The sequence below is a fragment of the Cygnus olor genome, chromosome 1, assembly GCF_009769625.2.
Source record: "Cygnus olor isolate bCygOlo1 chromosome 1, bCygOlo1.pri.v2, whole genome shotgun sequence".
Taxonomy (NCBI): Eukaryota; Metazoa; Chordata; class Aves; order Anseriformes; family Anatidae; genus Cygnus; species Cygnus olor.
Genome location: NC_049169.1, coordinates 65,319,741 through 65,336,119, shown reverse-complemented (window position 1 = coordinate 65,336,119; position 16,379 = coordinate 65,319,741). Strand labels below are relative to the sequence as shown.

The following is a 16,379-nucleotide window of genomic DNA, read 5'->3' as shown; positions in this document are numbered from 1 at the left end:
TGCACTTAGCACAATGGGTCCAAACCTCAATTCAGGTATCTGGGCAAGGTAGTAATACAAAAAAAAAACAGAAAAAAAAAGTATTGATAGAACATACTATTGCAGATGGCAACACTGCTTATATTTACGTAAAGTGTGTGACTCATAAAAAGGTGCCAATTAAAATATAAATGATTAATGTCCTTTAAAAAAGATTTAAGATCCCCATGACTATGTTAAGTTATAAAGTACAGCTAAAATCTGTTAACAGGTAAAACATGGCAAAAGTGGTATCTTGTGTTAGTGGGTTAGATTTCCCTTGTGTATAAATATGTCCTCAAACAGTGAAAAAAAGCAAATAAAATTCCACAATAAATAATAAAGGCAATAATTTCAAAAGGCATTGACTCCTTCCTCCAACTGAACGCTGGGTCTTTGCTACCTGTTTTCATGACTTAAGGAATGGTTTCACTTTTTGTTGTGGTGCATCACTAAGACCTACATCAACATTTCAGGCTTTTGTTCAGATCTTCAGACCACAAACTCACCTGCTCCTGGGTCATCTTCTGCAGCTCTTTCTCCCAAGCTGTCCGGTCATCATCCAGGTGGTAGGAAGCAGGTGGGGTGAGTCCACGCAGAATCAGGGGGTCACGGTCATGGCAGAGGGCTGTCAGATGTCCAATGTATAACTTCAACTTGCTGCGATTCTGATCGAGTTCTAAGAGGGGCTGAATTGTCTGAAATAAGAGAACAGAAATAGTCAAGAACTGTCTGAGACACAAGCAATGATGAAGGAAAAGATCAAGGACAAGGTTACATACTTGTTCAGCTTTATCCTGAAAGAAACCTGAACACTCTCCCTCCCCACAGTATTCCTATCATTTAGTCCCATAACCATCCAGCACTGAGTCAGAAAGAAATGAAGGACATCAGGAGCAGAGACAGATGACAGCCATCTTACTGATATATGAAATAATGATGATATGGGGTGAAAAACGAAACAGTATGAGTTAAATGGATTAAGTCTATTGATTATCCAGCAGCACTCAGTCAGCTATTTCAACTCCCTTCTTTAAAAAAAATATTTTTTTTGGATAAAAGGTACCTGTCAACAACAAAAGCAAGTGCAATTTAGATTCTACCTCATTTTACAAACAACCATTTCACTGTTACATAAGTATGCATTAAACATGTTCCAAAGAGTGACATTTCCAATGATGTCAAGTTGCTGGTTTCTAAGATGAACATCTCTCTACGGTAGAAACCGGAGAGATGTATCTTAACCAGAAAGTCTTCTATCAGTTTTGAAAAGGTGATGACTTTCAATTACTATTGCAAGCCAGATTCTATACAACAGACTAAAAAAATAAAATCAAAGAACTCTAATGAGTACTATTTTATTTCATTATACATTACCTAATCTGAATCTAAAATTAGTTGCTCATTGCAAACCCTGGAATCATCCAGTTCCCACAAAAATTATCAGAAGAGCCATTTTTCATTTGCTTTACCAAAAAATAGAGTTCAAGTGGATAAATATATATGTGGAAACCCTCACTATGTCCCCACCCAAACTGTTTCATATTGTTCTTTGTATTCATGGGCATATATTCCAAAGTGCAGTATACAAAGCTTTGGCTCTAAGGTTTGCAGCTGATCAAAAATTAAAGAAGAACCAGGCACTGTGCCTCCACTCCGTAAAATGAGGTGTTGAAGCTAAGAGCACTGATGCGCACCAGCTACGAGAGCTGGAAAGCCTTGCTACAGTGCTGGCAACTTGTCTTCGTGTTCCCAGGCAGGGGCTGCACCTGCTCTCTGCTAACAGGCTGGGGATATCTTTTCAGTAGGACACCTCTGACCCGGCTAATGAATAAGGAGTGAGATAATCTCTGAGTCAACAGAAACAGGGTGCTGGCACCACTTTCAACAAAGACCCTGGCTTCGAGCCCTTTTAATAAGCCTGTCAGGGCTCACTTATTTTGTTTCTAACACTGTTCTACATGGATTAATTTCTGTAGAGTGAGAGGATCTGAGAGCGGTGGCTAAGCAGCTAACTAATGTCAAACTCCTTGTCCCACAGAGAGCCAGCTGCGCTCGACAGCCAACATCAGAACATCAGGGTGGCGGCAGCGAAGACAAGCCAACGGCAGCCAGGCTGAAGGGACGGACAAGAAACCTGCAGAGAGAGTAAGCTCACGTGCCTTGTTATAAACCTTGCCACTGTGTGTGGCCTTGGGGCGACATCTGTTTACAGATATGTACATGTATAAAAATATGGTTTGGTGTATCAAGACTGCAAACTGCAGCAGGCCAGAATACTGCTCTCTTGTATAGGGCAGTAGGAAGGGATATTTTAGTAACATCAGCACAGTCACACTTCACTTCATCACCAAGTACAATGGTCTTTAACCAATTGCACCCATCAGCTTTGGTTGCTTGGTGAATTTACACTACCTATCCCAGTTTCTTATAATGTGGATCACGCGGATTATGATCTGAAAGCGCACTGCCTATTCAGGTGTAAAAAAACCCTGTGACATTTCTAATTTAACTGATGTCTTTCCTTACTATTCGGTTTCTCCACAGGGGGAAGAATGACAGAAGATCACACCCTGGAAAAATACTGTTTCATTAAAATGTGGAAAATAAGTCGTCAATGTCTAATAAAGCTGACCAATCAACACAGTAGGTGCCTTGTATTCTCTTTCAGGTAACACATTCTATCAAATATCCATCAGATGTGCAAATTTCACTCTGTAAAGACCTGGACTTGCCAACCTTCCTGACTGTTCTTTGTGATAAAGAGAAAGCAGAGCTGTCTGGCAAGTTGTGATGGAAGACTTTAATGTAAGAGTTGAATCTGATTGCTCGGGGATGTTCTTTCTGTACCCTTCCCCCTTACCTTGAGCAGCACGTTCCTCCCTTTCTGGAAATAGGCCAAATGAGGCGTGTGAAAGTTCTTAACTAGCAGCGCTCCCAAAGCTGTTCACAGAGCAATCATTTCTCTCACTTGGGATCCATTAAACCCTGCCAGTCAAGTAGGAAATGCCCTTCTATTTGCGTTCCTGCCATATCTACTCTGAATTAGACACTTAGCAAAAGGCACCATGCTTCCCACGCAGCAGAGCTGCCACTGCCTTATCTCAAGAGGGTGTAAGAGCACTTGCTAAGTGGAAAGGCAGGGCGGTACTGGATGCATAAACCACATCATGCTCCCATGTTCAGCTCAGAGCTGTAGAGCTTTCTAAGAAAACAAGGGGTAGACGGACCAAGCCCGGGAAATCTCTTCTAAAGCAGCCAATCTTCATTAGTCGCACTGATACGTTTGGACCATCCTCATCAAAGCATGGAATGAAGTCTGCTTAATGTATCACCTAGTTCTGAATACTGCAAATAGCCAGCTATGCATGAAAGTTCATTTCACTAACAAAAGCAGTCACTACAATGCTGAAGTGGAGACACAAAATGTCTAACAAATCTCTGATACAAAACCAAAGCATCTCTTCTACCAAGAGATACAGACATTTCGGAAGGTGTTTCAAAACAAACCCAACTTGGTAACAACATGCTCAGTCTTTTCTGAGATTTCATACACACAAAAAAACCTTTGAGCATGACAAATGGGAGTCTATTTGTAGCTCTGCAAGCCATTATGACAAAAACATGCTTTAGAATAAAATTAATACTGCTTCTTCAACTGTAGTTCTGCTGTTGCTGTACAACGGTCAGCTTAAATACAAGCAACTGTATTTAAAAGATTTTATGATAAAAGCCTGCATTTAAATTCATATATGCGCTGCATAGATAAGAAAAGGTACTTGTAACTGAATCTGGCTGGAAAGACTTATCTAAATGTTTAGTCACGTTTATTGTGAAAGATGAATACACCTTAGATACAGAGACTGTTGTGTCTAAAAGTTTGTCTGAACAGTGTCTAATGTAAATATGCAAAAACACGTAGGTAGTTATATGAGAAAGAAAGCCAGTGAATGGGTGGTATAAGTGCAGCAGTGTCGAACTGAGACAAATGCGATATTGACTATCCATAAATGTCTGCCGAGTAAAGTATGGTTTTAATCAACATGTAATAGGACTCAGTCACCACAACCACCGGCTTTAAATTACTGGTTCTCCAGGCAAAAGGACTAATGACCCAGTCACCTTTCTCCCTGCTAGAATTCCCTTCTTCTCCAAAGGAAGCAACCACTTTTCTTTGCCAGAACTAACTAATTAACTTTAGTTAGTTAATTTCAGAGAATATGTTTTAAATTTCTACTTTGCAATAAATCTGCAGCTCCCCATTTGGAGTGGAAGGAAGTCTTTTATGTGTCCAGTCTGTTTTTCCATTTGCATCAGTTGATCTAGAAAAGGTTAGTTGCCTACAGAACCTCCTTACCCCTCAGAATCATGCATATGGATCAACAGCCGTAATCTTTTTTCTTACAGAAACATACCTCTGAATCCTCTGGGCAAACAAAAAAGAAGAAAGTAACATCTTGACACAGCAGTGCTAATACAGAGTGCTATGCATACACTTGGCATCAGCACGACTGCTGTCATTAGCTTGCCTATGCTGCTTGCAACATAACGTTGCATGCGTTTGTATTCACTACAGAACGCAACAAGGCAGAGTAATGCAGATATGCGGTCTTCATTTTGCAACCAAATAATTCAGTAAACTTTTCTCCACTTACCGATAAATATTTGAGAGAATCTCTGAGGAACAGCTATATCAAGAAGAAAATGAAGAAAACAAAATGGAACTGATAAATAATCTCAGGGTCAAAGTAAATAAAGTGAGGTCAAAATATAACTAGATTTGCAAAAGTGTTTGAAAGAAGTGTGCACAGAAGGAATCAGGAAGTTTCCAAGGAACTAACTGGTTTGAGAAATGCTCTAGCTTGCTAGCCTGGTCTGTGGACCTTGACTGTACTTTGTAGATTCTGCAAAGGCACAAAACCAATGACAATGATGACACCTTCAAAACTTCAGACTGGATATAGTAAATAGGCTTCGAAAAGAATCAAGTTAAATCAGGTAGCCCTTTATCTCTTATCTAGCACATTTATCATGCAAGCACAGCAAATTATTTTCAGCTCCAGTTTTCAGACTTTGTTGCTTACAGATGCTGCCCAACAAAGCTTGCTTCCCAAACTACCATTACACAGAAGATGGGCTTGAAGTCTCAGTAAATAGAGACTTGATTTGTTGAAAAGAAATTATTCCAAGGAGGACCTGAAAAATCTAAAAAAAGATGGAACGGATCATAGTGGGCTCTCAGATGCCTAAAGAAAAAAAGTTTCCTGTATCTGGGTTTTGTTACAGATATCATCATAAAAGAAAATTTTGCCAATATAGCAAAATTTCTTGTATTGTGAGATGTGGAAATAAACTAAGAAACAGAATGATACAGTCTGGAAGAATTTGCATGGCAAATTGAATTATGCCTTTTCCCTGCTCAAACCATTTGTATTTGTTTGGCAACAAATGCAAGGGTTCAACTATGATCATCGTGCAACCATTGAATGCAGTGGAGTTTTATGAGGCATGAATTTGGCTCAGAAAGTGCAAAGCTTTCCCAAATTCAGAACAATTTATCACTGATGTCTTCCCTTCATTATTTTAAATGGAAACAGAAGAAAGTTCTCAAAAAGACTCTGCCTGACCTCAGTTCAGTTCAGCTCAGTTCACTGCTGTACAGAGATACTTGGTTTCTTCAAGAGACCACAATACAAAGGCTCAAGGACAGGCTCAGTTTTCTTTAGATTTGTTTTAGAGACAAAAATGGATTTAAATCTAACCTTCATCATTTTCTCCTCATAAAACAAAACAAAACAACATGCGTGAGGAGGTGAAAGAGATTCTGGCTATTTTGACAGAGCTGTCTTACTCAGTTCATTTCTGACAGCATCAATTAGGAAGTCATTTTTATAAAGCAAATTCTTTTTGAAATTTTTATACACCATGAACAAATCCCATGGATTAATGATTTCCAGAGTTCACTCTCTTCATCTTGGGAAAAATCCAGACCAGAAGAATAGAAAAAGCACAAAACAGGGAAAGTAGTTTTTTGGTAAGTTCTCTCATTTAAGTAAAATCTTTTTGCCATAATGTAGGTGAATCAAATAATTGCAGTGGGTTGGTAGGATTCCTAAAGCACTGAAAAAATAGTTCAAAAATATTTTTCTACATAACAAATCCAGAAGTGCTTTTACATGACACTGGCAACTTTTGCTTACATGGGCCATGGAGCAAAATTTTGTGGGGAACCATGTGCGGAATAGCAGGGACTACTACAGATCAGAACTGAAATACACTGGCAGGACTGTGTGAAGCTTATAATTGGCACATTGGGAAATACTAAAGTTCAGCAATGGGGTACTTCAGCAGAGCTGAAGGGTTTCCCTACATACGGCGACTCCAGCTTGAATTTTACCTGTTTCATCAGTCCCTTGCTTTCAAAAGCAAGAGCATTCACCGAAATCCTCACCTACTAAATATAACTAATTGCGCTATGCACACATGGCATCTTTTTCTTCTGTAACAGTCCGTATGTCTCTTTCCTAGTTGAGTCAAAGGAGAGAAATTTGTGACTTAATTGCAAGATGAGATCAGAACATGCAACTCAAATGTTGTATTTATTTGTCTAAGTTTTCTTTTGTTTTCAAAATCTCTTGGGAATCTATCAACTCATCAACTTAACTCTCCTAAAAACAGGTGGAACTAAGTAGAGTAAGGTCTACAGAGAATCTAACATCTTCCACTGCTTTTTAATATGTCAATATCCACTTAATTTGAGAATGTCATTCCTATAAGTTGTGATAGTTATCAGGTTAAAATTTTCAATAATAAAATCAATTACAGAAAGCTGTGAAACTGGGTAGTCAAACTTGGGATACTGAAAATTAGGATATCATCAAGAAAAAAAAAAGTATTCCTGTAGCAAATGAAAATGGTTCAACAAGCAAAGTGCTCACAGCTTGTACAATGACACTGTGGACTTAAAAAAGCATCCTCTTGATCAAACTTCTGAAGATGCAATTAAGGAAGTGAAAGTTTTGATTTCACAGAATACACTTTATTCAGATTCCTTCATCACAAGAATATTGTAACTTGAGAATAAGTAACAACAATCTGCTTATATTTTTAATCTGTTAAAATTTTCTAGCACTCATTCTTTTAATAAGAGTGAACATGAAAGCACGTATATTCCTTGCTATGCTGTAGCTTGTCTATTGCTTCTTCCTATTAGAAGAGATAAAAGGAAACAGCAGCTACAATGCTTTTGTTTGAAAGCCGAAAATTTTATCATATATACTGGGAGAATCTGTCCATGTGAATGCTTATGTATCAGGGACTGCATTCTTTCGTCTCCCTGCTGTCTGATACATTGTTAATGGAAAACAGAAGGCATTTCTTAAGTAGTCTACCAGAGAACACAATCAGTGCTCTTCCTGTTCAGATGAACTATAACCTCCCTGTTCACGGGTGATATGAATCTTCGTCTCGTCCCTCTCTAACACTGAGTCTTCATTCAGTTGTTTCAGCTCTATACCTGCTACATGACACTTTCAAAGCAAAGCCACATGAAGCCACAGTCTTCCTGGTTTGTCTGTCGTCAGGATTTCTTTGTGGAATTCTTTGCTCTCCATTCAAATGCAAATTTCTATTAATAAATATAAATACACACACATAAATATCTCTATAAATTCTTCTCTATAAGTTGTATTAAGCTAACAGATGTAGTTGGATTGCCTGTGGTGAGACTACTATGAGTTGGAACCTGGCATCTCTGTCAGTAATTACAAACTTCACCAGCCAGGAAAATACAGCGTCTAGATTGGCTACACGCCCTTATCAGTTTTTATTTTAGTCATATTTCTCTCAAGATTGTTTCCATAGTTAATAAATTGGAAAGCAGGTTTGGGCTTGATTCTTTGTCTACTCTAATGCTGTTCATCCTCTCCCATTTCTTTTCTCCTAACTTACAACTAAAAAGCATTGGCACACCCCGGCTGGCTGCAGCTACTCCACTTCTGTCTCTGTCCTGTCTATGAGTGCCAGAGCTCAACTTCACTCTCCTTTATGCTACCAACAGCATACTCACAGTGCGCAGAAGCTTCCTCCATGGTTGCACACCGGCATGTGGATGAAGGCTATAAGAAATCTAAATGACTAAGTAATTGGGAGATAGTACAGACTATCAAAAAAGTCTGTAAGTGACAACGCTCTCCTGGAAGTGGCCAGAAACAAATAAAAATGTTTGAGTATAGAATTCTTACTTGCTACAAAGAACAAGCTGTGAGTAGAAGAACATATTGAGCTGTAAATCAGAAAAGAAAATAAGACACAGACCTGGAATAATCTGATTTGGTAGATATGAATGATAGCCTCTTTGCAATTGTTTTGCTGAAAAGCTCAAATCACTACAAAAAGAAACCAGCCATCTGTTTTGAATGTTTTAGAATATAAGTATCTACTTGTGTTCTTCTTTGATCTGTAAGAATAATAGGAAGACAGTGATACAATCCAGTTACACCTCTGTTGTGAGTGCTTAATTCATCCCAGAACTGCAGATTACAAAATTCCATCTGGAAATCTTAGTCTTATCTTTCTGGGATCAGAAAGAAGACTAACAGTGTATCAAGATCAGTTCTTTTGTGCTGGTAGATAAAACATTCTTGGACAGAGAATATATTCTTCCAATATAAAATAGTTATTAAGATAGCAAAATAGTATAGCTAAAAAAACCAAGAACTGTTCCCAGAAACAGGGAAAGGACTGGGAGCAGAACTTAATGCCTTTTTAAAGATAGCATTCTTCTCAGGCTGGCCCATCCCAGTCTAACAATACTCTATTTACTGGCTAAAAGACTGCATGCCAGTACAGGAACAGAATAAGAGAGAAGGTGGAAAGGAATGGTTTCCAAACTGGGATGACAGAACATTAATCATATAACAAAATACTAAGGTTGATATCACTATCTCTTAAGTTGGTCACTCCAACGAAATGGTATTGTTACTTACACTGAAATAAGAAAGTCACTGCAAAAGGCTTTCCATTATTCAGTCATTACAGTCAAAATGCTTGAAAAGGCTTGAAAAGAATAGATAACTGTTTGATAGGTAAATCAAACATTTTGATTTTGAACTGTACTTCTTGAGTGAACAGCTGTCAGTCCATGCACCCTCCTCGTGCCTCCTTGCCTGAGCTTGATGGCAGAGAAGTCTTTCAGTTTCGTAATTAACAAAGACGCCTACATAAACAGGGCTCCAGAAAAGCAGGGATGGAAGGCAGGTCCTGTGATTAACCAGGACAACTGTATTCAAAGTGCTACCCTTGTAAGGATTAATTAGTTACATCATCTTATTGGAGTGCATTGCACCAGGGTTCTTACTGCTACAAGTTTAGCCCATCTGGAAAGTGGGAGTGAGGAGTCCTGACTGTTACAGTATGACAAAACAAATCTGGCATCTTATCTCTCAGTCAGGCCAAGCGATAACGTTTAAATAAAGTAAGATTATTTCATGTAGCCGCCCTCAAATTTTGCACAGTGAATGTCTCTAAGGCAAGGCACATTTTTTCACAGTGATTTTACACATATGAAAGAACTATAACAGATATTATACAGATACACCACACAATTAATTTGTAGATTTTTATGGAGGAAGAAATAACCCTTCGGAAAACAAAAGATGACAATGAAAAGGAAGAGAGCTGTCTAAAGAGTTTTGTTCAGTATGCTGGAATAGCAGCTCCTTGAAATATTTAACACATGGGTTATTTTCCATTTTTTTGTGAAGGAATAGGATCTTGGAAAGAAAAATAAAATTATTAATAAATCAAGTTGAACACAAATCTAACACAATTTTGGGAACAAATTCAAATGAGGTATCAGAATCACCATTATACCACTGTAACAACACGGTTTTAGGACATTGTGTAATAATATTACCTAGCACTTGTGTAGCACTTTTCCCAAGCAGAACTTACACTTCAAAAAACTTCAGCTCATTTTACGATTACAGAATTTGAGACAGAGAGAAAGAGAACAAGCGAGTGGTGGGAGACAATGCCAGGAAAGAATTTATCTTCTGAATCGTGGTCTAGTACCGTGTCCAGTAAAGTATATAGTAATATGAGTCAGGCATGAAAGTTTGATGTTTTTGACCATTCTGCATGATCTAACAACTAAAAAACCATACTGAAAATAAATTTATTTAAAAAGCATCCGCAGAGAAGCTTATTAGGTCACAGTGTAGTAAGTGACAATACTGAGAACCTAAAAGAATTGTGACAGTAGGATGAGCAGCCCTCTATATGCTGCAAGCATAAAATGTGCCTCATGTTGAGAGAAAGATCACATTTATGCAGTGAATGAATGTCCATGTGATCATCTGAAAATGGATCTCATCATGAATAAGATATATCCTTTGCTGAAGGAAATCAGTATATTTATTCAAGCACCAAAGAGTGCATGAAAAAAATGAGTATTCTTCTCAAGCTTCCCAAGTACAGGCACTTCTTCTTCTGCAGTGTTCTCAATGAGAAGTTCATGGGGTTTGGCAACTGTGGTAAGGGTTGCATTAAGTCCTGAGATGTCATATCCTATCTCCCTCAATATCATTACTTCTGTCCCTCTTACTCTACCGTCATAGTAGCCACAGCTCTTCAGACTACTGTCATCTGTCTCCTACTTCTGCCACCACCCTCTAAATCTGTTTGAATAGCTAGGTGTGCTGACTGACTAGGTGCCCATGCTTATGCATTTCCTTTCAGCTGTCAGATGAAAATAAATAAATACCCCCTCAAAAGGAAAGAAAAAGGAAATCATGAATGTTCATCTGGGGCATTCCTAAGGGTGAGAGAAAATTGCTCTGCAGACACCAGAAACATGGCTTACAAGCTTGAGCACTGAGTTGTTTTTTTGTCTACATCTGCTTGTATCAACTTCTCTGGGAGTATAACTGTTTCTATTGTTTTTACTTCAAGACTTTTTAATACCTTTATCCTAACAGCTGGAACACAGAAAGGTCATTCAAGCTACATTACCCTTGAATAGTCACAAATGTCTATTTAGTATAAGACTGTTTTTGGAAACAATTTATTCACAAGAGATGTCCTTTAGAATAATATAATCTAATGACGAGAAACTATACTTTAAAGAAATCAAACAATTCATTTCACAGAACCGCAGAATGGCCAAGGTTGGAAGGGACCTCTGATGATCATCTAGTCCAACCCCCCTGCTGAGCAGGATCACCTAGAGCACATTGCGCAGGATGGCATCCAGGCTGGTTTTGAATATCTCCAGAGAAGGAGACTCCACAACCTCTCTGGGCAATCTGTTCCGGTGCTGTCACCCTCACAGTAGGGAAGTGCCTTCTCATATTCAGCTGGAACCTCCTGTGCTTCAGTTTGTGCCCGTTGCCTCTCGTCCTGTTGCTGGGCACAACTGAAAAGAGACTGGCTCCATCCTCTTGACATACCCCCCTCAGATATTTATACACATTAATGAGGTCTCCCCTCAGTCTTCTCTTTTCCAGGCTGAACAGGCCCAGTTCTCTCAGCCTGTCCTTGTATAACAGGTGCTCCAGTCCTCTAACCATCTTAGCAGCCCTCCTCTGGACTTGCTCCAGTAGTTCCATGTCCCTCTTCTACTGGGGAGCCCATTAAACATATTGATGAATTTTTTTTTTTTAAATTTCAGTTCTTAAGTTTGGATGACTCTTGTCTACAGGAAAACCTTAAGCAAAGCCAATTACAAAATTAAAAATATAGCCTTTCCTACGCAATACACACGTAATCGATTGATGTCGCCATTATAATTTACACTTTTTGACAAGAAATCTATGAAATTTACTTTAGTTGACTGTTTTTCAGTTCTCAAAAACAATTTAAATATTTTCCTGTTATGTCACCATCTTCTTTCCACCACAGACATTAACTCTGAAATCTTAAAAAGATGTGTTAAATTATGCTAATGTCTTCAGGAGTCAACTAACAGTACTGACTGTTTCTGCGTTAAAATTTGTGAAACTCAAGTATTAGAAAAACGTCACAAAAAGAGGTCTTTTGTCTTGCAAAGTTGTTTTTTTTTTTTTTTTTACAGTAATAGTAATGTTCTAATATTTTCATCATCTTGAAAAATTTTATGTGCTCTAGTTCAATGCTAGCTCTTTGGCTATTCCGCTGTTACTTTAATAAGCATAAAATTAATTTTCAGATTTTGTTCCTGGAATTCAAGCACAGCAAAGCCAAATGTTCTGCTCCTTAGCAGGCATATCCGTGACTTCAGATTTTTTTGGCAATCATTATTAGAAAATGCTTCCACAGAATGAGTTCCAAAATTGTATGGTGATGGCATCTCTTGGGTTCCAACTCCTACTGCAAGCCAGAGCCATGGAATATGGGAAGAGGAATGCTATATAACGGCATGCACGCTCAAAAACACAGACATAGTATGTATAAATTATAAACTGGGATAAATGTCTCAGTTCTCAGAGTTTCACTTTTGCTCTTTCTGTATTCTTACTCTTAGCACTTTTAACTTATCCTTGCTTTTCCACGTGTCCTTCATTCTGATTGCCTTTCACTCTTCTGACAGCTTTTATGTTACCCTATATCCACAACAGCCATTGAACAAAATCAGTTCTCCTTTTTGATGTGCAGAGGTAACACAAGCAGATTTCTGAACCCTGCTCACACTTTCTCACATAGTAGATAGCATGGCTGTACTTAACAAGAAAATTAGATGAGTTGAGCAGCTTGAGAAATTTACGTATGGAAGCTCTGCTGCTTCTTTCCCACATATAGCATATACATGGCACATGTTTACAAGAATATACACGTGCATACATACATATCGTTAATATGTATTAGATACCATAAAGTTTAAATTCCTATTAATTTTGATAAAAGTAATAACTGATTAAGCCATTGGCCAGACCATTTTAGTATTTGAGAAAGACACAGGGGCACCCTCATGAGAAAGCACATTCAAATATGCTTGGATATAGAGAAGCATAGAGCTCCATCTGGGGAATAAAAGGAGTCATGAGAAATTCAGACAGCAAGGAAATGAGAGAATCTGTCCTATAGAAAAAGGCTGGTATTTACACTGAACTGTAAATTACCATTCTATGAAACTACAGGTAGGGCACATATGTTTAGAAGTAGTACTGCATTTCAGTGGAGCTGTATCTGACAGTGCTGTCATTTTTAGCATTAACATTTTCAGTCAATTCCAGAATTTGGAAGGGAAAAGGCCTTTTGTAATATATATATATATATATATATATATATATATATATATATAAAAATAATGTAGTTTGTTACTGTACATATTTTGGTGGATTCCATTATCTTCAGTATTGACCAGAGAAGATTGTATCTTCAGACCTAAAGGAATCTTACAAAAATAAAATTATCTCCAAGTCCTACGCTATTAGACACTTTTTGAAAGTCATTGTAACATATCCATTTCATTTAACACATGCAGATTAAGTACTTCATGGCTTAAAATCTTTTTTTTACAAAGGGAAGGAGCTGGAGTTTTTATTTGAATGTACGTGGAATATCATGATAAAAACATATACTTTGTTAGGAATAACAGGATTGGGAGGCATCAATCAACTATGCTTTTCTCCGTTGATGTATGCCAGACAGACTTGAGACTGACGTGTTTCTCAGATGAGATGCCTGTTAGGTGAGGATGCTGGCTGCCTCATTATTTTCACTAGGATATTCTGTAACATGCTTTCCTTGCTCTGCTGTCATAGCATTGAAGCTAAGGAAAATGCCTCAAGTACAAAGTAGAAGCATATACTGTATTTAATAGGTATGCGGAGCACCTACTCAGTAAACTAAGAAGTCATTCTCTTAGCACAGTTACGTTCATAGATGAATCAGTAGATGGGAGAAGAAAAGAGAAAGATCTTTCTATCAGTGTTCGTTATATAATCTTCATTTTTGCTCTGGAATGAAAATCAGAATAATCCCTACCTTCACAGCAAGTGTCTTCTTCCTTTTCATCATTTACTTACCTGATCATTCTTGTTTAATCGCCATGCCTCAGCAAAACTTTACAAGCATTCTCTCTAAAACCTTTAGCATCATATACTAACACATAACCATTGCAAGAGCAGTGATTCAAAAAGAACGCAAAATCAACAATGAGACTAAATTAATGAAGCATAGTTTTTTCACTAAGAGATTTTCTCAGTTCAAACCCCAAGGCATGAAATTCAAGTTTGACAATGCCACAGTTGGATTAAATTTTCAGATGGTTGACTTGAAAAGACATATCTGATCTATAGTCAGACAGACATATAACCCTGCAGTTAATTGAGCAAGTGTGAAGAGATGAGAGTAACTTGTTCTTTCTTTCTTTTTTCTTTTTATTTTTTACAAATCTGATATAAAGTAATAATTTCCACAGAATTTTTCAGAAGAGTTTTCTTACAAATAATTGATATGGAAAAATCAAATTCTGAGAAAAGCTACAAAGAAACTCAAGTGGAATATTTTTTCTTAAAAAATACATGAAAAAGTTCCATATAAATTTTTGAACTATTATCATCACATCTCAATCCTTTAAAATACTGTAACTACTTAAATAAATCTATTTTGCTTTAAAATTAATACTACAAGGCTCAAATTAATTCTATGCACTGTAGCCTTATAATCAATATCTGATCTTTGCAGCTCTGAATGAAGGCTCCTTGACAAGAAAGCGTGTTTTCTTCTTTGCTAGAAAATGGCTCTGTCCTGTGCACTGCCTTCTGTTCTGGAAATGTTTTTTTTTTTTTTTTTTTTTTTTTTTTGCAGAGACAATTTGACAGCAGAAAAGATGAAAGTATGCGGGCAGATACAGAAAAACAAAATGCAGTTTAAATGACAAAGAGCTACCAATTTCTTCCCCATTTTTTTGAGAGAATGGACGATATGGGAGGAAGAGGGGAAGCTTAAGGGGATGTTACTCTTTGCCTTCAAATTTACAGACAATTTATATTCTGAATCAGTATCAAGAATCATCTGTTCTGAGCTGATAAATATTTGTGAGTATTTAGGTCAGCCTGCATGGCAGCAATCTCAGCAGCAGATCTCAACATGCTTAAAACCTTTAGGAGGAACATTATCTGCAGGAGGAACATTATCTCTGAGCAAATTTTTTACCAACCAGAATCGAAAAAGCATACATAGATTTGGCTACAGTGCAAACTACTTTGAAAAAGATTCTTACTGAAAACATTTCCTCTGTGAAGTTAATGATAAATTATGAGAGACATTTCCTGTTCTCTCATATGCACTAAGAGTTTGCTTTGCATATAAACTCAATTACATGCCCGGGAAAGTTTTCCCCACAACATCATGAAACAACGACATGATTATTAGAAGAAGAAAATCGCAAATGACAAATAAACACACAAGAAACACCCACATGCAGAGACTATGCAAGCAAGGGAGAAGGGGTACGCCCTGGTTTCATAATGCACGCAGCAGCAAGATGGCAGAGTGACTGTTGGAAACTTTTCTAATGGCAAGAGAAGTTGATTCTCACCGTTCTGAACAAAATGGCTGAGCTAAGAGCATCTGACTGGTTATGCCCAAATACCCTCCTCCTCATCCTAGTGGTGCAGAGGTGACATTGGGAGAAAAGCCCCAGAGCAGCGTGGGAATGAAATAAAGAGTTGGTTAGTATTTAAAGCACATATGTAAGTACAAATAGTAGTAAAAAGTGTGATCTTAATTCCTTATGCAATATTCGAAGTTAGACTTTGAGGTACAGCTTGCTTTGCTTCCTTGTAGGCTTTGCTAACTTTTAAAATGCCCCTTTGCAAAAGGGAAAGTACAGTTGGACCCTCCTCCTGCCCTCTCCTCCCTGCTGCCCTCTCTTTGAGGCCTTTGCAAGAACTTCCTTAAATATTTAATCTTTTCATTTAATCTGTTAATGCTACACTGCATTCACTTGCAAGCATGTACTACAGTTACACCGTGGAAATGGCTTCATTTCACTCCACACTTGCAATGCAGAAACAACAGATATTCTAATATTTCATCTAAAACAAAGTTAGGAAAGCAATTTAATTTGTAGCCTTAACAATTGCACTTTCCTGAAGGAGCTAAAACCAACATTTTCCAAAAACATTTCAGGAAATTTAAAGACACTCAATTTGTAGTTCTTTCTTTATCATTTAGAGGAGGGTATTAAAACAAGATGCAGAAGGAAGTTGCTTTGAAAAAGAGAATTTTTCTGCTTTCCTTTGCACCCCTTACTATTTTCTGATACAGACATAAAGAGAAATATTTAATTATTTGTTTTTTTCAAGGTGAATATATATATATATTTTTCATCCCTCCATTTTCCTCATAACTGAGTACCTCACTCAATTTCTGTA

General features: G+C 37.5%; 1 protein-coding gene across 13 annotated transcripts in view; it reads right to left on the bottom strand.

The window, feature by feature from the left end:
- Positions 1-16,379, bottom strand: part of ERC1 (ELKS/RAB6-interacting/CAST family member 1) — a 307,076-nt gene that overhangs the window by 18,415 nt on the left and 272,282 nt on the right. For 10 of the 13 annotated variants that reach the window (XM_040562356.1, XM_040562365.1, XM_040562386.1 and 7 more), the window contains one exon: positions 528-716. In XM_040562356.1, coding sequence (XP_040418290.1) covers positions 528-716 — 189 coding nt within the window. Of the gene's footprint in view, positions 1-527; positions 717-15,541; positions 15,609-16,379 lie in introns of those variants that run through there. The other 3 variants (XM_040562428.1, XM_040562450.1, XM_040562439.1) reach the window with 1 other exon arrangement.